Source organism: Periplaneta americana, chromosome 16, assembly GCF_040183065.1.
Source record: "Periplaneta americana isolate PAMFEO1 chromosome 16, P.americana_PAMFEO1_priV1, whole genome shotgun sequence".
NCBI classification, from domain to species: Eukaryota; Metazoa; Arthropoda; class Insecta; order Blattodea; family Blattidae; genus Periplaneta; species Periplaneta americana.
Window position 1 is genome coordinate 184,095,333 of NC_091132.1, and position 21,548 is coordinate 184,116,880.

Sequence of the window (21,548 nt, forward strand, 5' to 3'; positions counted from 1 at the left end):
TGGACCTAAAATGCAATAGGTTGGAATGACATGTGCGGTCCCGGATTCTCGTATATTATCGAAAGGGATCATAACCTCAATTTCATAAGCTGTGTGAAAGATTTACTATTATGCTTATTTGGTGTTAAATTTATTACACAATATTCATTGTGTAGGCCTATATAATATATTCATCGTGATACATGTCACAAACATATTTTGTACAACGTGTATTTAGCCGTTTCATGCTGCCCCTTGAAACTTCGCCAAATGTGAACGGAAATAACATCAATAATGTATATGCATTTTATAACCAAGTCATTTCCCTTTATTGCATAATAAATGCGGAACGTAATGTAACATTGTAGTTTGATAATACATCATATAAAATAATCGAATTTTATATGCATGCATTATCAAGTTGCAGCGACGGTCGCGTCATATTTCGTCTGACTGTTGTATGCATTTTCATTTCATGTCACAGTTTCTTCACGAAGCTGTGCTTCAAATACGCGTTTTAACTATAGTGTGTATTTAATTACAGGTTTGTGTTTTTATTCTTGATGTACTTTTTTTTTGCAGTTTACTATTTTATGTTGTCTATAACATCTTCATGGATAAAAAAAATTCCAGGTCACAATCATTTTCTGTTGTAAAATTGCTATAATAATTGTGGCTAAGGCTATTTTTTGATTGGTTCAGTTTAGAAGAATTTGGGAATGCATTCATTATACAGAGAATAATTTTAAAATAAATTTGTGATATGAATATGAACGAACTATCTCGATCTCCGCTCTTTTTTTGTTATTATTATTTGCTGGGAAATTTAATTGTTGGTTTGGAAAACCGCGATGTCTATAATATAGGCCTACCGGCGACGAAGACCATAAACCTTGAAATGGAACGCGTTTTTAATATAATAATAATTAATATCAACTATTCTTCTGCTACCAAGGTTTTTCACAACTTACTACTACCAAAATTACCTCCATCGAAATCATATACCGATCCTTGTTAAGGATTTGGAATATAAACAATTTATGTATTATTGACTATAGACTTACAAAAATGTAAAAATATGAAATAATCATCCTATTTGTAAAAATACAGGGTGATTCAAAAGGTCTGTTCCTCTTTTTTTAAAACTTATACTAAAATTAATGAACTTTAGATATGTTACCGGTGAACTATGAGGTAACATACACAGTAAATTTAAATTTGCCTCCCTTCTGTTTTAAGACAAACTGCTTAATGCTAGGCCTGTATATATTTGACATGATAGAAACACATTTACAAGCAATGAAAGTCACAATATAACATGAAGTAGAAATCATTTCAGTGAGTTCTTGAAATTTAAATATAATAACACCATATATACAACCATGTTTAAAAATATGTTTATAAATAAAAAAAATCGTGAAGTTACAAAATTTAAAAATAAAAATACAAAACTGATAAATCAAATTTTAGTTCTTTGTTTAAATTAAAATATTCCAGCACTACCTATGCTACAATTAGCATCTTGAAAAGAAGTTCCACTAATAATTATTTCTAACGAAATAACTTCTAGAAAATTCGTAACACAAAATAAAATAATTTGGAAGCAGACTAACTTAGAAATGAAGAAAATTAAACTACAGACTGAATTTCATATCCTGGAATTGTCATGACACACACTAGCGAGAGGGTTACAAGATCACCCCACATGAATAATTTGATTAATTATTTATATTATAATAGATTAATTATTTATATTATAGTTAATTCAAATTGTTAGTAGGCATATAACGGACAAATACATGAAATTTTAAAAGAAAAAAATATGGGGAGAAATGGAAATAATATTGAAAAATCATTGGTGGGGTAACCCTATTACCCCTATTGGTAGCAGGAGGGTTAATAAAGATTACTTTAAAGCTGTCTTTGAAAGATTTACAGAGAGCCTTGGAGTGGATACGTAAGCTGAATTTATTGTAGGCTACTGTATAAACAAAAGTTGCGTTTTTTCCGTGATCGTTCTTTTTTTTTTTTTTTTTCTCGGAGAAACGAGCGTTGAGGTAGTTCGGTGATTTTGGAAGTGAAAATGGTTGAATTTGTAAGGGATTGCTTGCAGAGATGGATTAAAAATACTGGTATTAAGGGTTTTATAGGGAAATATTTCAAGAAGAGGGAATTGTTCGGAAATTTAGTAAATTACGTGTTAAATGAGAGGTGCGTGGTAATGAAAGTGCAAACGTTGTGGTTCCTAGTGAAGGAAAGGAACGTACGGACATAGACCACGCTGTACGGTGTAATGTGAAGAACACAAAACTTGTATTAATTCAATAACCACTAGAAAATAGTGAAGCACAACAATTAACGAAATAGACACAAAGTTTCTATATTTTAACTTCGTTTCTAAGTCCACCATTACGGTAGCCCATACTGAAAACATCATTAAACAAAAATCACCGGGCTTTGAAAATCCTGAAGAGATTTATATATATATATATATATATATATATATATATATATATACACAAGGCATAACAAAAGCCTAAACTAACCTAACCTATTACAGATACGTATATGCAAGACATAGTGTGAGTATACACTAGCGTGAAACTTTCGCAATGTTACAAAAGTTATGTTGGTATGAGAGATAGGGCACTTGAAGGTGCGTAAGCAAAATGGGAAGGGAACTACCTCAGCGCTCGTTTAACCAAACAAAGCCACAATTCTCCTAAGGGTGATGTCATCATCCAATTCAGTATATTACTGCAAAATTTATTGCTGTTCCTAATGAAAAAGCAGGAAAGGATGATTATCCGTGATAATAATTCTCCTTTAAGTTACCAGTTTTGATAAGAAAAAAAAAAAACATAAATTTTCCAGTAGCCTAATATACTCAAATGATATCACCCTTAAGAGAATTGTAACTTTGATTGTTTTTCCCTCGTACTCTTGATTTAATATGTCACTATCATCATCATCATCATCATCATCATCATCATCATCATCATCATCATCAACTATAATAATGTCTATGTAGCTCCTCACCAAACCTGACCTGACCTGACCTAACCTAACCTAGTTTAGTATAGGGTTTAATTTAGTTTAAGTTAGGTTTGGAGGAAGGAAAAGCTATTTTTTCTTGGAAAGTTATCGTGATTCCTATTCTTATAAACTAAGTTTACTGTTCTTTTATCTTTCTTAATGTTTACATGCAGCTCCGAATTCTTTGTCTGCTGGATATTTTTAAGGAGTGCGAAATTCTTATTTATTATTATTATTATTATTATTATTATTATTATTATTATTATCATCATCATCATCATCATCATCATCAGTTTTTGTTTGCTTGAAAATTACGGAGGAATTCTAATGTATAGTCGTGCTCAAACCTTCTGACGTTACGCGAGCGCCGTTGTCAAGAGTATTCTCTCTCTCTCTCCCCCTCTACCCCTCTCTCTCTCCCTCTCTCCCCCTCCCTCCCTCCCTCCCTCTCTCTCACAGCGGCTGTAGTTTTAAAACTGTGGAGCGCGACCCTTTACCTGAGATTGGTTTGATAGGGAGATGCAGAAGGCTTAATAATAATAATAATAATAATAATAATAATAATAATAATAATAATAATAATAATAATAAAAAATATAAATATCATCAGATTGCATCGAATGACATTAAAAGTCACAAAATGTAGAAGAATTAGTTTAGTCAGACGTAAATAAATGGACTTTGCACTAACTTACCTAAATAAAGGTCTGGGCATACCAAACACTCTAACTTCAGTCATCCCTGTCAACTATACTGTACACTTAAGTCTAACCGAATAATATGTATATTAAGTGATACATAGGCCTACTAACTAGATAAAATGAAAATTATTGCGTTCACAGACACTTCAATGCACTAAAAGACAACAAACTGACCAAGTCCCACATAATACGCTATTTTTGTGGAATATTTTTGGTGTAGTTTTCAGCAATGTACTGTAACAGCAATGAAACATCTTGCCCATTGAATGGGAATTTTTGCTGGTCAGTAAATAAAAGTCCATGGGCCCGAAAAAAAAATTTGCGCCCCCCACCAACTAACTTAAACAAATCTTAGGACATTTAGTAGTCAAACTGGGGGAAAAAAAAAAAAAAAAAAAAGGTAGCATGCAACAACAATTTAAAATTTGCTACTTTCTAAAGCAGGCATCTGTGAAGTAGGAAAATACCGAAAATTATTTTCAGCTTGATATCTTTCTTTTCTCAAAATTTTGCCGCCCTGTGCCCTTTGGTAAATATGGGCCTGGGAAACCGTGTGTTTGTTTTGATATTCTAGAAGGCATTGTGATATTTATTAATGAGTTTGTCTGTCATTTTATCTTATCCTTCGTGGAGACAGGTAACTTACACTGGCATTCAAAGATATCTGACCTCCAATTTTCTGATCTTATAAGCGAACTTTCTAACCATGGTGTAAGTCAGAACCAAAGATCTAAGAAATTGACAACTTTGAAATAGTTTTTCTAGTTCTCAATAGGTGGCTCTATTATTCATTCATTCATTCATTCATAGTGTTCTGCCCAAGGGAAGGTCTTTCACTGCAAACCCAGCATTCTTCAGTCTTTCCTATTTTCAACATTCCTCTTTGTCTTCTCATATTATCCATATATCTTAATGTCGTCTATCATCTGATATCTTCTTCTGTCCCGAACTCTTCTCCCGTTCACCATTCCTTCCAGTGCATCCTTCAGTAGGCAGTTTCTTCTCAACCAGTGAGCCAGCCAATTCCTTCTTCCTCTTTCTGATCAGTTTCAGCATCGTTCTTTCTTTCTATTATTGTGATGTACCGAAGTACGTATGATATTTCTATGCAGGAATTGTGCATTATCATATGATGGATGAGTGAAGTAGAGAGAATTTTGCTTAAACTGAGAGGATTCAATCCAGCATTGTAACTGGAATATACCCTATTATTGGGACGGGGAAAAAAGGATTAGGGAAAATGTTGATGTAGATTAAGTATACATTTTTTCTCATTCTGTAATTGATAGTATCAGTGGTTGCCCACTAAATCTAGCGTTTTTTGACAATCACTAGAGAGGGGGATGAAATTTTGAATTGTATAATGCGGGTATATTTATGTAGTATTGGCGACACTGACTGTTACCTTCGCCATCTATTCATAGAAGTAATAACTAACGAAGCGACACTTACACAAACAAATTATCGAATACTATCGATTAGTGGGGTCCAGTATCTTTAAACATCAGTGTACATTGCGTCAAGATAAGTCGTTGAAGAAACGGAGAGGTGGAGTTTAGAACAATTTTTTTCTATTGCTTTTTAGAATTTGAGGAATTATTTACGCCACCATTGAGTTCTGTCTAAAACATGTAAATGTGCGAATTGTGATGGGCTAATTACATAAAATTGCAATTCAAAGCTATTTCGTTATTGGGGTGAGAAAACAGAATAGGAAAGAATATGGTTTTGGTGCACACTACAGAGGACATCTAGCATAATTTGTCGTAATAATTTACTGTAATGGTACTGTGGGTTTACCGTATTTGACACATATTAGTGGTAGTGTCTGATCGTTGAGATTGTGTTGCACTGTTTTTTAACCTCAGCTAGCGTTTATTTCCGTAAATATTGCGAGTTAAAGGTTAGGTTAGGTTAGATCGGGGGATAACTGACGGGAGACTGAGGACTGTGACAAAGCATATTTATTGTTGCTTTCCGCTCAATTTTAGTAGTTTGTACATATTCGGTATGTCAAATCAAGGAGTTCTGACTAATTTTGTCGAGAATATGTGCCTTCAGCTAAAGCAAATATTTACCCATTAACCAGGTGTAATGCTATCAGTTTTTAATGTATGATTCTTACTTTCAGATGGTTGATTCTCCTTCTGCTGCAATAGACCCAGTCAAAATGGAGCCGGAGATCTCCATCAAGCAGGAAGAGGACACCACGTTCATCGCGGTCAAGTGCGAAATTCAGGTGGACTTTAAGAGCTAGATGATGATGGAGGAAGCATGATATCCAAAATTTAAATATGATCTGCAAACAGTAGTTTTTGCTACATTCCGGTACATATTAAGATTCTTGAAATATGTTCCTGAAATGAAATCAGTAATCAAGAACTACAGACTTTTTCAGTTGAAAACGTATAACAGAGTCATTTTTGAGCTATGCAACAGTTTGCAAGCTTTAGTGAGAGTCACGTAAGAACAGTTCCTAAATGGCAAATATTGCCGTCTTGTCATGTTGCCAACTGTTACCAGATATCACACGATCCTACTTACTGAATGATTTATCTACTTACCATAATTTACCTTTGTGTTGGAAGGTTATTCTAAATAATTCAATAATTTGTAACATATTTTCGTAGGAAAACTATACAAGAAAGGAATCAACATGTTAGGTATTTTGTCTGGCAATATGAACTTCATTGGTTTGACTAAACAATTGATTCACGAGACATAACCTAAAAATACATTTTGTTTGATCACATGAAATTATTAGTAATAACTCCGAAAACTGAATATCAGCATGAAATGTATACTTAAGAATACTTACTCCTAATAATTTTGCTATTCTTTTCTGCTATTCTGTCTCTTTGAGCATAATTCCTTCTTCATTATCTTCTCTTGGTTAAATCTGAAAGAACAGAACGCCAGTAGGGGAAATTAACCCCACTCTTGCAGCACACTTTGTGCTTTCTTGCTGCCGTGCTTCTTCTTTTTTGACATTATTGTAATAAAAATCTAAACACAAAAGGAATTAATTGAAATGTAAAATGGTATTTCTATCGATTACCCATCCAAGTATGTTATATTTATTTACACTTACCTGATTATAGTGTTGAATTATAGTCACAACGCAACACATAAAATAACTATTATGTATTAATATTAATACTGATATTAATTAATTATTTATTAGTATGTTCAAATTTTACTAGCTTCCAGTAACCGACTCAGAAATCTAGTACAATTTTAATTCCCTGGAACTCTAGTACCGACAAGTCTGTCTCAGCTGCCAATGTAACAGTTACAAAATCACTACAATTTGTAGTATTTGTCAGTATCGAAATTCGAAACGAAGTTGGCAAAAGAAAATTCAACCTGCAACTAGAAAATCACCACATTCTACTAGCATATGTAGTAATGAGGGAAAAATGGTTAGGTTTCACCCTTAGAGTATGAAGTAAACTGACCCAGACTATAGTAACATACTGTCAGTAACTAATGAATGCTTGACTTGTGAAACTTGATGGCATTAGTTGGTACAAAAGCGGGGCAAAATTGGATTTTCTGTAATACAGTCAATATTAACGTATTTCGTAGCAATTACTGTAATGTCTCTGCTTCTTAAAAAGCTACTAAAATCTTAAAAATGTTTAGTCATTTGCCCAAAGACAGCTTTCAACTTCATAAGTAGCACCAGTAAGGCATGACTCACAAAGCAACTAAACCAGTAGATAATGGGGTAGGGTGGTCAGTGTTCCATCACACAAAGGAATTAATAAGAGCTTGTAAGAGAAATGATACAATTAGGGTGAATTTTCCTTTTTCGTCTATTTTCTCTTCTGTTGACACTTGATGTAGTAATTGTCTTTTTGGTACCTAAATATTATGAAAAACAATTTTTTTTAGTATTTTAGTTAAAATCCATATATTGTGGGTCCCTATCACCATGGCATGGCGCATCCTCAGGTTGCGGATAGAGGAGACGGCCTCCAGATATGGAGGGTAGCTGCGAATATAGAATAAGCAGTCGTGGACAGCCAATAAGGGGTGGTCCTCCAGCTTGGGGGTTGGGCGAAGGGCTAACAACCCATCACCGTAAAAAACAGCTTGTTACGAAACCTAACAGTAAGCCTCGGAATGGGACTGACTCTCCGGCACGACCAAAAAAATATGATTATGTCTCGTGACCAGAATATTGTACGAAATAGAACTATAAAAATTGGAGATTTATCCTTCGAAGAGGTGGAAAAATTCAAATATCTTGGAGCAACAGTAACAAATATAAATGACACTCGGGAGGAAATTAAATGCAGAATAAATATGGGAAATGCCTGTTATTATTCGGTTGAGAAGCTTTTGTCATCTAGTCTTCAGTCAAAAAATCTGAAAGTTACAATTTATAAAACAGTTATATTACCGGTTGTTCTTTATGGTTGTGAAACTTGGACTCTCACTTTGAGAGAGGAACAGAGATTAAGGGTGTTTGAGAATAAGGTTCTTAGGAAAATATTTGGGGCTAAGAGGGATGAAGTTAAGGAGAATGGAGAAAGTTACACAACGTAGAGCTGCACGCATTGTATACTTCACCTGACATAATTAGGAACATTAAATCCAGACGTTTGAGATGGGCAGGACATGTAGCACGTATGGGCGAATCCCGAAATGCATATAGAGTGTTAGTTGGGAGGCCGGAGGGAAAAAGACCTTTAGGGAGGCCGAGACGTAGATGGGATGATAATATTAAAATGGATTTGAGGGAGGTAGGATATGATGGTAGAGATTGGATTAATCTTGCTCAGGATAGGGACCAATGGCGGGCTTATGTGAGGGCGGTAATGAACCTCTGGGTTCCTTAAAAGCCAGTAAGTAAGTAAGTAAGTATTCTTCTGATACTCTTCAATTACGACTTATTTTCATGTGTTAAGAACTATGGAAACAATTATTTTTCAACTATAGAAAATGTTACGACTTGTCCCATTCTTGCTCTCACCACCTTCACTGAAAGTCGAAAAGTGAAAAAATTACAGTGCACCAGGAAGTCTCTCCGCACTGGAGACAGCGGAGTGTATGCGCTAGCAACAGCAGTTATGATGGTAGTAGCTGGAACTTACGCTAGGAACAAAATGTAAACTGTGTATTCACCACAATCACAACAGATGCTGGAAGTGTTTTCCTTGTTCTTCAAGGCACAGTTCGACTCTTTTACACTTATTTGCAAACATTTTCACTAATGTTTCTTGCGTAATCGAGTGCACATAATTAATTATATTCCTCTTAAGTTCATTGATTTTTTAGGATTATTAATATATATACTGCAGATTTTTCCGCTTCCCAATGGAAATAATCCGGTGGTGTTAAATCGGGAGACCACGGTGGCCACAGTCCTTTAGTGATTATTCTTTCGCCAAAGAACTCTTTTAAAAGTCCATGCGATGGGTTTGTTGTATGTGTCGTAGCATTGTTCTGGTGGAAAAAACAGCATTCAATTTCATTTTCACTCTGCCTAACAATAAATGAATAAATACACTCAGGAAGATATACGTTTTTCTCACTTAAGGGGAGAGGATGGTATTTTTTGGTGAAAAATGAGTAAATTAAAAAAAAAAATTCTTTAAAACACTCTGTGATATGTGTAGAATGCGTTGCATAACATTTTGTGGGTATTTGTGCCCTTATCGGATGTTGAGACGTCATTTTTATACTTCCTGCACTATGGATTTTTAAATCACACGCCCGCTTTTATCGGTTTCCAGGAACTAAATATTTTTTTGCTACGTTGCCAGACAAAAATGGATATAATTTCTGAACTATTAAAGATACATGCATGAAATTTAGAACACACATTCTTTAGACTATTGGGAAACGTTTCTCTGTAACAGAATTTTGTTAATTGATTTCATTTTAAAAATACGTCCGTTTGTTTGCAAGACAGGAAATCAGAAAATTGTTATCAAATTTTAATTGTTTCTTTTACAAATGAAGGGACTAATATCAAAATTCTGTTACAGACAGTTTGTAGAACATGCTTTTGCAAATACATTGCAAAAAACTTCGAATCTATTTTAAAAAGGATTTAGATATATCAGTTTTAGTAGTATCCTGCATTGGGTATATTTTTTTTCAAATTTGGGCCCCCAAATAATTTTTGTCAAAATATTTTTATTTGGTTGAGTTGCCACAGCTATGAGCTCTCTACATACAAAAAATTAATATTAATACACTAAATAGGAAAAACTTAAAAAAAAATACCATCCTCTCCCCTTAATGCGTTTTTTCCTTCACATTCCCATAAAAACGTGTTAATTAAGTTTGTATAATGTCAGCTGATGACTCATTGCTGAAACGGCTACACAGTTGATTCTCAACTTACTTTGTGTAATTGATGCTGGGTAAACTGATTATATTCACATTCTCTTCGAGTGATTGAGTTTCATTACATTATTGCTCCATTTTCTCACTGCTTCTGGATATATTTTGTAGGTTAAAAAAGCATATTCCCTCCACAGGAAGATGAAGATGGTGAGGTTGACACATCAGCATGGATGAAAGATGAAGACGGAGGGGAAAAAGAAGAGGTCGAAGTGGAAGTGAGTACACAACTATAAATTCGTTTAAGTAAACAGTTTTGCAAATAAGTTCATAGCGTTTTTGTTTGTCATTACAACACATTGTCGTTAGGAGATTGTTTATTGTTTATCATTGTTATTTGGAGCGCTGTGTGGACTTGAAGGAAGTTTGTGCTATTTATGAGCTAAAGATCGTGGAATGTCAAGTGAAAAAAAAAAGAAAGAACGCTTCCGACATTTTCTTCTGTTTGAGTTTAATAGAGGAGCAAAGGCTCGAAACATTTTTGTCATCTACGGGGAGAATGCCATCAGAGAAAAAAGGCGACGTTACTACGAATTGCTAATGTAAGCATGACTGCTGACATTTATTGTCAATTTAGACGCATTGCGGCCGCAGTTGAAGAAAAACGACGGGGAAGACTGCATCAAGTGCTGTTGTAACATGATGATGCACGCCGGCACTCCACTAACATGACAAAAGCAGCTATCATGGAGCTTGGTTGGGAGATGATTCCACATCCTTCCGATCTTGCCCCCTCAGATGTCCATCTTTTTTGTTCTCTATCCAACAACCTTAAAAGAAACTCCTTTGATAACACACACACTCTCTCCCTCCCCCTCTCTCCCCTCCCCCTTTCTATCACCCTCCCCACCCTCCCTACCTCCTCTCTTTTTCCTCTCCCCCTCCTCTCCCTCTGTAGATTATGATCATATAGTTGTTTTTATGCTCGACGTTGCCGAAATGTAGTAATTATACACCTGGTAGAAGTCCTTTAATGCATGTCATTAAAGTACACCTACTCATTAAAGTTCAGGTTTTCGATTATTCTCGGATATGCAATCGAAAGACAAATAGCAAAACGTCACGCAGGCTGGAAATCCAATACTGTCGCAGAAGGTTATGTTCTGTTACTATAATAATTAGCGTTAATTGTAAATAATATTCAAATAAATTCAATTTGTCATCTCGTTTTTCAATGTCGAATTCAATTTCAAGGTTATATCAAGTTTAACGAGATTACATCAAGGTCGTAGACATTCGTTTCAGGGAAAAAATAAATACTTTCGCGTCTGCGCACATCTCACAATTCACGAGATTGCACAAGGTCAGTTCCCTTCCCAGTCACATAAGATAACGTGAAAGTTATGAATAATTTCAAGTTAGAAATATGGTCGAGCATAAAAAGTCGTATGAAACTTGCCTATAATGGTAATTAAGACGCTCGTATGAAAATTATGAAACTCGCGCTCGTTTCATAAACATCCTCGCGTCTTAATTACTATCATTATAGGCTCGTTGCATAATGTACTATTGTCACATTATTGAAATTGGAATTATAGTACCATAATGGGTTGCTCAAGACTTTCGGTACGACCTTCTGTATTATTCAAACTCAAATATTTGTGAATGATACATAACATAGTACAAGAGATTGGTACATATATATATTTTTTTTATTTTCAGGTTCAACCATTCCATTTCGCTGCAGTGAAACAGGAACCTTTGTCAGATGAGGAAGCACTGGAGACCTCTGGGTAAGTGTGCATCTCACAAGAGTGTCAGATGATAAGTAAGATGCCCACGTGCATCAACGTCGGTTAGTGTAACCACTAGTTAAAATTGTCACCTAACCCCTGGTTAAGCATTTTTATGGTGGATCGACCTCGGTTACGACTTAAATAGAAGGTTAACCACAGTAATCTCTAACCGGCCATATTCGAGCGGTTAAAGGAGATAACCAGTGATTAGTAGAGCAAGTAAAGCAAAATGGCGGCCAGAACCACAGATGTTTATTTCGAAGACGATTATTATTGTACAGTACTTGAATTACTTGGATAGGCCTAGAGCGTGAGTGTGAAGTTTCTTTAGTGGAAAGAGAGAATTCTTACGAGACAGAAAATTTCAGGAGGATGTCGTTTATCAAAATCTACAAATGGATCACTTGAAATAACACAGAAACAATCATATTTCTTCTATTGACCAGCTGCTTATGTTACGATTCTATGTAACTTATTTTCTATATTTTAAGAGGGAATACTTGAATATCTCTTTCTCTATGTCACTGGCTGAACAAAGAGAAATTATGGATGGATCTTAGGATAATGAACAGTAACCTGGTGTAAATGAGGTCCTGGATCGTACACACATTCCTACTAATCTTCTCCATCCTTTTCCTTTATGGATATTCCTTCTTTTTTTATATAATATATTTAAATATAGTAAGTAAGTCTATCGATACTTTAACCTCATATTGGAATATAATCATTTTTGCATTCAGTTTTCTATTTTGTACGATTTTAACCTAACAGCACTGAAAAACAAAGAAATGCAACTCGCAAATATAACAGCGCCCAAAGGCAAAGAAATGCAACGCGAAAATGTAGGACATGTTCATTTCTATGTAGAACGGAGTGAGCGCAGTCATTTTTAGACGTTGACTATTATCTTTGCAGCAGTATGGATGCTTTCCTTTTGTCATTTTGTAGAAACAGTGTACCATCATAGACTTTACTCTGGTTAAATGAAGTGTCAGTTAACCATGTTTAAGTAATCGGTGATTATGAATGATGCACAGAAATTACATTTTAACCACCGTTACTGTTTAACCGTCGTTTCATAATCTATGATTACTGCGTTTTCAACCGATGTTGATGCACTTCGCCATGAGTGTGATAATAATGACAATGGAGAGAACATTGGTAGATTATTCTGAAAAGATATAACATTGATTTTTTTTCATTCTATTCTTGGACATACAGTAGATCCCTTCAAAATTTATTTCTTTGGATTCATCATTTCAAGAATATAGTCATATTAATGGCAAAGTGCATCAACATCGGTTAAAAACGCAGTAATCATAGATTACGAAACGATGGTTAAACAGTAACTGTAGTTAAAATGTAATTTCTGTGCACCATTCACAGTCACCGATTACTTAAACATGGCTAGCTGACACCTCATCTAACCAGAGTAAAGTCTATGATGGTACACTGTTTCTACAAAATGGCTAAAGGAAAGCATCCATACCGCTGCAAAGATAATAGTCAACATCTAAAAACGACTACGCTCACTCCCTTCTACATCAAAATGAACGTGTCCTACATTTTCGCGTTGCATTTGTTTGCCTTTCGGCACTGTTATATTTACGAGTTGAATTTCTTTGTTTTTCAGTGTTGTTAGGTTAAAATCGTACAAAATGGAAAATTGGATGCAAAAATGATTATATCCCAATGTGAGGTTGAAGTATTGATAGATTTACTTACTAGATGTAAATAAATTATATAAAAAAAGTAATATCCATAAAGGAAAAGGATGCAAAAGATGAGTATGAATGTGTGTACGGTCCAGGACCCCATTTACACCAGGGAACTGTGCATTATCCTAAGATCCATCCATAACCTCTCTCTGTTCAGCCAGTGACATAGAGAAAGAGAGATTCGAGTATTCCCTCTTAAAATACAGAAAATAACAGTTACATAGAATCGTAACATAAGCAGCCGATCCGTAGGAGAAATATGACTGTTCTTGTGTTATTTCAAATGATCCATTTGTAGATTTTGATAAACGAAATCCCTCCTGAAATTTTCTGTCATCTAATTCCTCGTAAGAATTCTCTTTCCACTAAAGAAACTTCATGCTCACGCTCTATCCAAGTAATTCAAGTACTGTACAATAATAATCGTCTTTGAAATAAACATCTGTGGCTCTGGCCACCATTTTGCTTTACTTGCTCTACTAATCACTAGTTATCTCCTTTAACCGCTTGAATGTGGCCGGTTAGAGATTACTGTGGTTAACCTCCTATTTAAGTTGTAACCGAGGTCGATCCACTGTAAAAATGCTTAACCAGGGGTTAGGTGACAATTGTAACCAGTGGTTACACTAACCGACGTTGATGCACGTGGGCATAAGTGACTCTAGAGCCACAATATAATCAATAGTATCAACATATTAACCAAAAATGGAGAAAAATTAAATAAATCCATTCGGTGATTAAAGAAATCCAAAGTCTAAATAAAATCATAGTTCTTCAGTGGATTCCTGCACATTGTGGTTATAAGCGGAAATGAGAGAGTCGACATTCTAGCAAAGAAAGGCAGTAAGATTGAACAAAAACAAAACTATAATTTTTCATATTAGTCAGTAAAACAAGTTATTAAAAATAAAATTAAAAATAATTGTAATGTTGAAATATTAAATATTACAGAAAATTTCCATTGGAAAAATTCCTATCTACCACGTAAATCTGCTGAGGCCATGTTCAGACTCCTTATAGGTTATGACTGGGTAAATATTTACATAGGATTCGCATCTTGTCTACTCTAAATTCTGTATTGTGTTCTCAAGAAGAAGAAATGAATATGAATTATTATGAAGCACTTCAAAGAAATAAAAGTCTTAAATGTAAATACTGAGAAGCAAGAGAGAAAATAATTTGATTGTTAAATCAAGAGCATTAGATATCTATCTACCTAGCTCTATTCTTGGACAGTGAATGTAGTTAATCTGCAACTCAGCTAATCCTTTCCTAGGTCATCAAAAAAAAAAAAAAAAAAAGCCATCGGCATGGCTCAGTCGGTTAAGGCACTTGTCTGTCAGTCTGAAGTTGCGTTTTCGGGCTCGGGTTCGATCCCCACTTGGACTGATTACCTGGTTGGGTTTTTTCCGAGGTTTTCCCCAACCGTAATGTGAGTGCAAGGTAATCTATGATGAATTCTCGGCCTCATCTCACCAAATATCATCTCACTATTACCAATCTCATCGACACTAAATAACCTAGTAGTTGATACAGCGTCGTTAAATAAAAAAATGTCACAAGAACCTGATTGTTACGTAAGATGTGTGTGAAGTCATTAAATATTAAAACTCAATTTTTTTTTGACAAAATTTACTTATTTATTTTGATGTACCGAAGTACATATGATATTTCCATGCAGATATTCTGCGTCATCACATGATGAAAGAGTGATGGAACGGAGAAAAATTCTCTCCGGCGCCGGGATTTGAACCCGGGTTTTCAGCTCTACGTGCTGATGCTTTATCCACTAAGCCACGCCGGATGCAATCCCGACGCCGTTTAGAATCGTCTCAGATTAAGCTCCATCTCTTGGGTTCCCTCTGGTGGCCGCCCTCTGCACTACGTCATAGATGTCTATGAACGCAGGACCGAAGTCCATACATGTGTTGAGGTGCACTCAGATGAGTGACTGATTGGCCGGGATCCGACGGTATGGGCGCCGTCTTAAATCACAAAGTGATTTATTACGCATATCATATTTATTTTGATGTACCGAAGTACATATGATATTTCCATGCAGATATTCTGCGTCATCACATGATGAAAGAGTGATGGAACGGAGAAAAATTCTCTCCGGCGCCGGGATTTGAACCCGGGTTTTCAGCTCTACGTGCTGATGCTTTATCCACTAAGCCACGCTGGATACAATTTACTTGCTTTAAGTTTCCATAATGTTTGCAGTAAACCAGATGCAATATGTTTATGGTAACTAAAGTACGATACATATACTTGTGATTGCAACATACCTGTTTGTTTTCGGAACACAACATCGACAATGCTACCCATGGGAGTTCAAACTCTTATGATGCAAGGTGTATCTTATAGAAGTTGCTTAGTTTGTCGTTTTGTGGGCAGTGTTTCAGCTGTGTTCCAGTGGTAATGATGGGAAGAAATTGGTTATAAGTGTTGCCAATCTTACAGTTTTAAACAGATTCTATGAATCTACAGAATTTGTCAGTTTTATAGCTTTGATATTATTATTTAACTGTATAATCGTCAATTTATACAGCTGATTTACATTTTCAGTCAGAGACAAAGTAGCTGTATTAGCCACATTTGTTCAGTTGGTCAGTAATTAGATGTTACATATGAATCTCATAAACACACGCTGTTGTGAACAGATCACGTAGATGGTAGATGGTTTTCAGTTTAATATTCAGGCATTATACAGGGTGATTCACGAGGAAAGGTGAAAAATTTAGGATACGATATGTTAAGCCATTTTGAGTGAAAAAGTTCTTATGAACATAGATCCGTTTTCGAACGATGGCGGAGCTGGATGCATTTTTTTGGTAAAATGTCTCGTCCAAATGTGAATCAGACGTTACCATATGCTGCTGACGTGAGACAAGGTCAAGGTCGCAATGAATGACGTAACATTGGAATCTGCATTGTAAACGATGTAGATAAGAGGAAGAAACCAGGTGGTGGGGCATTACAAATATCCAATCGCCTGTCCTTGTCTGATGTAATGACACAGAACCTGCAGATAACACAAATAGCCTACACTATCACTTATCAATTCACAGCAGTCCAGTCAGTTACCTACAGTACAGTAGTTATACAGGTACAGTTATTGGAAGTGTTAAGTTGTGTTTTTCAAGATGCCTTATAAATTTTCGACTACAGAATACGCCGATATTGTATGTGTTTATGGTTTGTGTGATGGAAGTTCCTTGCGTGCCGTCGCTGAATATGAGTGACACTTTCCGAACAGAAGGATACCATATCAAAGAGTACTTACTGTCTATGGGGTGGATGAAAGACTTGGTGTAGCAAAGGAAGGGGGAAATGAGAGAGGCACTAATCGACCTATTTTGGATGCGGCATAGAGAACAGTTACGTGCAACTGCCTCGAGCGACGAGCGCAATTCACGCCCGAGGGCAACAGTGCATTGAAGCAGAAGGAGGTACCTTTGAAAATGTGCGAAAACATCGACCCCGACGTATGCATACATGAATATAAACATTAAATTTGTCCGTTATCTGTCTCTAAATGCGAGTTAGTACAATGGAATCTCTGAAGTTTTTGTGAAATCTCTGTAACCGTTCGAAAACGGACCTATATTCATATGAACTTTTTGAATCAGAATGACTTCAGAATTCACATCCTAAATTTTTTACCTTTCCTCGTGAATCACTCTGTATAGACATACATATTTATGTAGTAAGCATTTGTGGTTAGACATTTCATTCAAACTGATAAATCATTGTGCGCTCTTTTGAGGAGTAATATGAAAAATACTGACAAGGGAAGTACCCCAGCTTGAATGCTAAAACTGAATACAAATGCGTTTAAAATACGAAGCTGTGCCTGTCCTATCACCCATCAAGGTTATTTATCTGTAAAACTCCGCAATTGTGTACAATCGATGTTTCAAGGATAACAAATCTAAAGACTAGAGAAGCACAAGTCACTGAAGAAAGAATGCCATGTAACAGACAGTTATGACAAGCCGTTACATTAAAACTGAAGAAAGTATTGCAGAGGAATCCAGGGTTTGAAAAAAATGAAAAATGTGTGCTACATTCTCCAGGGCGGTGGGGGGGGGGGGGGGAGCTACAGTGGCACCGATGAAATTTGCACCTATGACATCATGTTCTGTCAAAAGAACCTTTTCGTCCTTCAAATGTATTTTAAGAGACAATAGAAAAAATTTCACAGTCGAGAATCTTGAAAAGTATTTGGTCATATATTGCAACCAGGAATAGTACCAGTAAATAATATTGTTTTGTTTCTTTGTTACTTTTTAAAAATAATTCTTGATCAAGTTTGAACAAATTTAATTCAAAAGTTGTGTGTGTGCTGTACCCTTCATCTATTGAAAATTTGGAATTTATGCAGTTATATCAAAACAAATTATATTAGATAAAATGTTAATTGTTACAATAGTTTATTCAAACTACAAATAGTGTTAAACGGGAAGGAACAAAAATTTCGAATCTTATAAATTTTGATTAACAGTTTGGTTCTTGAAAAGGTCAGTTTCGTGGTCCATGTTGCCTTAATAAATAAATATTTATTTTTTAAGAACAACTATAAGGGTACATTTTTAACGATCTGGCAGTTTTTGCGATCCCTTTCACAGGTTGGACATAAAACCTAAGAAATAGTAATATGCGTTACAAGAGCGGTATGTTGAAGTTTTCATGTTCGAGGGAAAGTTTGAAAAAGCGAAACGTAGTTCAGCTTTTTTAATTTCCGAAAATTGAAAGAAAACATACCGCTCGTGTATCGTACATTATTTTGTGCCAAGCTCCTGTGTCACATACCTGAAAGAGGAATTTCTAATTAGTTGCAATGAAATCTCCATCTTGGTTTCTGTTCAATGACGGCAAATTTGCAAAACAAAAATATCTATCTTCAACATTGTTGCTTTAAAATGTTTTCTGTGTTTACTATACTCCAGCAGGCCGTGATATACGTGTCTTCCCCCCCCCCCAGTCTATGGAATCTTGTTGATTTTTTCACGGCTTCCTTAATGTTACTTGCATCACAAATGCAGTAACTTTAGTGGAGTTGTAGAGTTTACTTAATTTTTGCAAATATTTAAAAACAATAATTAACAGTCCAATTTAGGTGAAATTGCAGTGGTAAGTTTCCAATTTATAATTATTACTATATTGAACGTCTCTAAAAATAATATGTTAAAAGCCTAAAGCAGTAAAATCAATGTCACTTCCCCGCGGATTGGTTTTGTGCGGAAACCAAGCAAGTACGCACGATCTCGCACAAAACTTATTTCATCTATTCCAAAAACCTAAAAATCCGGTCTCTACTTATGAGACAATATCTGTTTGTTATGAGCTTTTTGGAAGTTATATAGCTGATCTAACCCGCTTCTAGATAAATCTATCAATATTTATAAGAATCCAGGCCCTAGGGATTAGTGTTAATGTTGCAGTGATGTGGGTGCCTACACTCCTAGCAGTAGCAGCCACACTCCGAGTGTAGAGGACCAGATTTATGGTGGAGAATCCTTCACAGAGGAGCCTTCCCAGGTGTCGCGGAGTCCTCCTCCAGCAGTGGACGAAACCCCACCATTCATAAACGAGGACTGGAAATGCGTCATCTGCGACAAACAGTTTCTGTCCTACGACAAGTTCCACGCCCACAAATACCTACACGCGGCCAGGAATTTCAAATGCGGCATCTGCGGAAAGGCTTTCCTCAGACCCTCGCTGCTGGCAGCGCACGAACGCACGCATACTGGCGAAAAACCCTACAAGTGCGACATGTGCGAGAAAGGTTTTTCGCAGCAAGGCAGCCTAATCGTTCACAAGCGTATTCACACCGGGGAGAAGCCACATAAGTGTAGTTCGTGTGATAAATCTTTCACTCAACGAACTCATCTTCTCGCGCACGAACGTACTCACACCGGAGAGAAATCATTCATGTGTCACGTCTGCGGCAAACACTTTACAAGCCATTACACCTTGGTGTCGCATTTACGAATCCATAGTGGACAGAAACCGTATAAATGTGATCTTTGTCAAAAGGATTTTTCGACGCACAAAGGTTATATCGTTCATGGACGTACACACACTGGGGAAAAGCCATTCGCGTGTGAAGTATGTGGAAAAGCATTTTACATGAAGGTTTCCCTGTTTCGTCATATACGCACGCATACTGGTGAAAAAACATATACGTGTAATGTCTGCCAAAAGGCGTTTTCACGAAGAGACTATTTAGTTAAACACGAACGCGGCCACATAGGAGAGAAGCCTTTCAAGTGTAATATCTGTGGCAAAGACATCTTGCATTATAGGAATTATTGTAAGCATGTTAGGCGCCACGAAAGCAGTAAGTCGTAAGGTTATTGCTTTGTTGAATGTTGTTTTTATCTGTAATCTGTTTTCATTGCTGTAAAAATATCTGAAAGACATCACATTTATGAAGGTTGGTTAAGTGGAGCTATCAGTTGTATACTGCCTGAATAATTTACCTCTAGATTTTAAATTAGATCGAGCTTTTAAAACTTCGTAATTCTGGGACGTATTTACAGCATTGGGAATAGTGTAAAAAAACATCGATCCCTGTTTGAAACTTTATCGTATTTATAGTGACAGATTGTAAGGTTTTTATTTGTAGATCTTTATTGCTTTTGATAATTTTTAGTTGTGCAGTTGTATGCACAGTACGAGATTTTGTGTGCACATCGAACTGTGATCAAATTCGCCAAGTAGTGCAACATATTCTTCGATTTAGGAAATGAATTTAGACTCATATTAAGTGTATTTCACTGTTGTTTATAGCGATATATTTGACTTAGTGATAAAATTAAGTCTTGACAAGAGAGTAGCCTACAGTTTAGGTATAACGGGTTGTGGAGTGCTATAAAATGTATGTGTAGTGGAACGCCATGTGCATTTTTTTGTCGTGGGCTTAATTAAATGAATTGAAGAAGGTAATGATGTATTCAGATCTTGTGATTGCATTCCTCTACATTAATGGTTCCCAAAGTGTGGGTCGCGAGATGAGACACAAAATAAAACAAAAAACGCCTTATTAATACGTGGTACAGTCATTAAGTTCTAATACTGAGCGCATAGTGACGTTGTGGTGCACTATAGCGCATAGGTGGCGCCATGGTATGATACCTTGTCAGTTAGTCTCTCGACCCAACAAGAGACAGTTGAGTGCATGCACTGTAAGCAGAACTACGGTCTTTGTTGTGACGGTGATTTGAATGCGCGCGTCGGAACTCGAGTATGTTGCAGTTTGAGCAACGGGCAAACGTCACGTTCTGTCAGAAATTAGGCGAAACTGCTATAACCGATCATAACTGGAGACGAAACATGGTGTTTCCTTTACGATCCGCAACTGAAGCGACAATCCGCCACCTGGAAAACGCCATTATTTCCACGACAGAAAAATCCGCAACAGAACAGGTCAAAAGGCAAGGTGATGCTTTAACAGTTTTTTTTTTTATTCAAATGGAATTGTTCACATAGAATTCATCCCACAAGGTGCAACTGTAGACAAGATCCTCTACAAAGAGATTCTTGGCCGTATAAGCAATTCAATTCGTCGTAAGCGTCCTGAACTTTGGCATAGGAAGAATTGGCTGTTGCTACACGACAACGCCCCTGCACATCGCTCCATCCTTGTCCAAGAGGAACTTGCAAGGCAACAGGTCGCTGTTTTGCCACACCCTCCGTACTCACCTGATCTCGCACCATGCGATTTTTTTTCTCTTTCACCTCATGAAATCAATCCAGGAGGGCGTAATTTTTATGCGGCCGAAAAGGTCATGACTGCCACAAGAGAAGCTGTACGGCATCTTCCTGCCAACATCTTTCAGCGGTGCTTCCAGCAGCTACACAAACGTTGGCAGACGTGCATAGCGGCCAACGGCGACTATATTGAGGGAGGATGTCGATCTGTTTAAGTGTACGCCGTATCACGCGGCATCTTCTGAGACATCCAGATTCTTGTGGGTGCCTACCCTTGAGGCGTCAGTGTCAGAACTTAA

General features: G+C 36.3%; 1 protein-coding gene across 1 annotated transcript; it reads left to right on the top strand.

Annotated features, from left to right (window-relative positions):
• The first annotated feature begins 377 nt into the window (after positions 1–377).
• On the top strand, positions 378–20,484 carry LOC138692212 (zinc finger protein OZF-like). The gene is made up of 5 exons (XM_069815313.1): positions 378–523; positions 5,848–5,955; positions 10,214–10,294; positions 11,739–11,809; positions 18,978–20,484. The coding sequence occupies exons 2-5, from the start codon at positions 5,848–5,850 to the stop codon at positions 19,885–19,887; spliced, it is 1,170 nt and encodes a 389-aa protein (XP_069671414.1). The 5' UTR covers positions 378–523; the 3' UTR covers positions 19,888–20,484.
• The last annotated feature ends 1,064 nt before the right edge of the window (positions 20,485–21,548 follow it).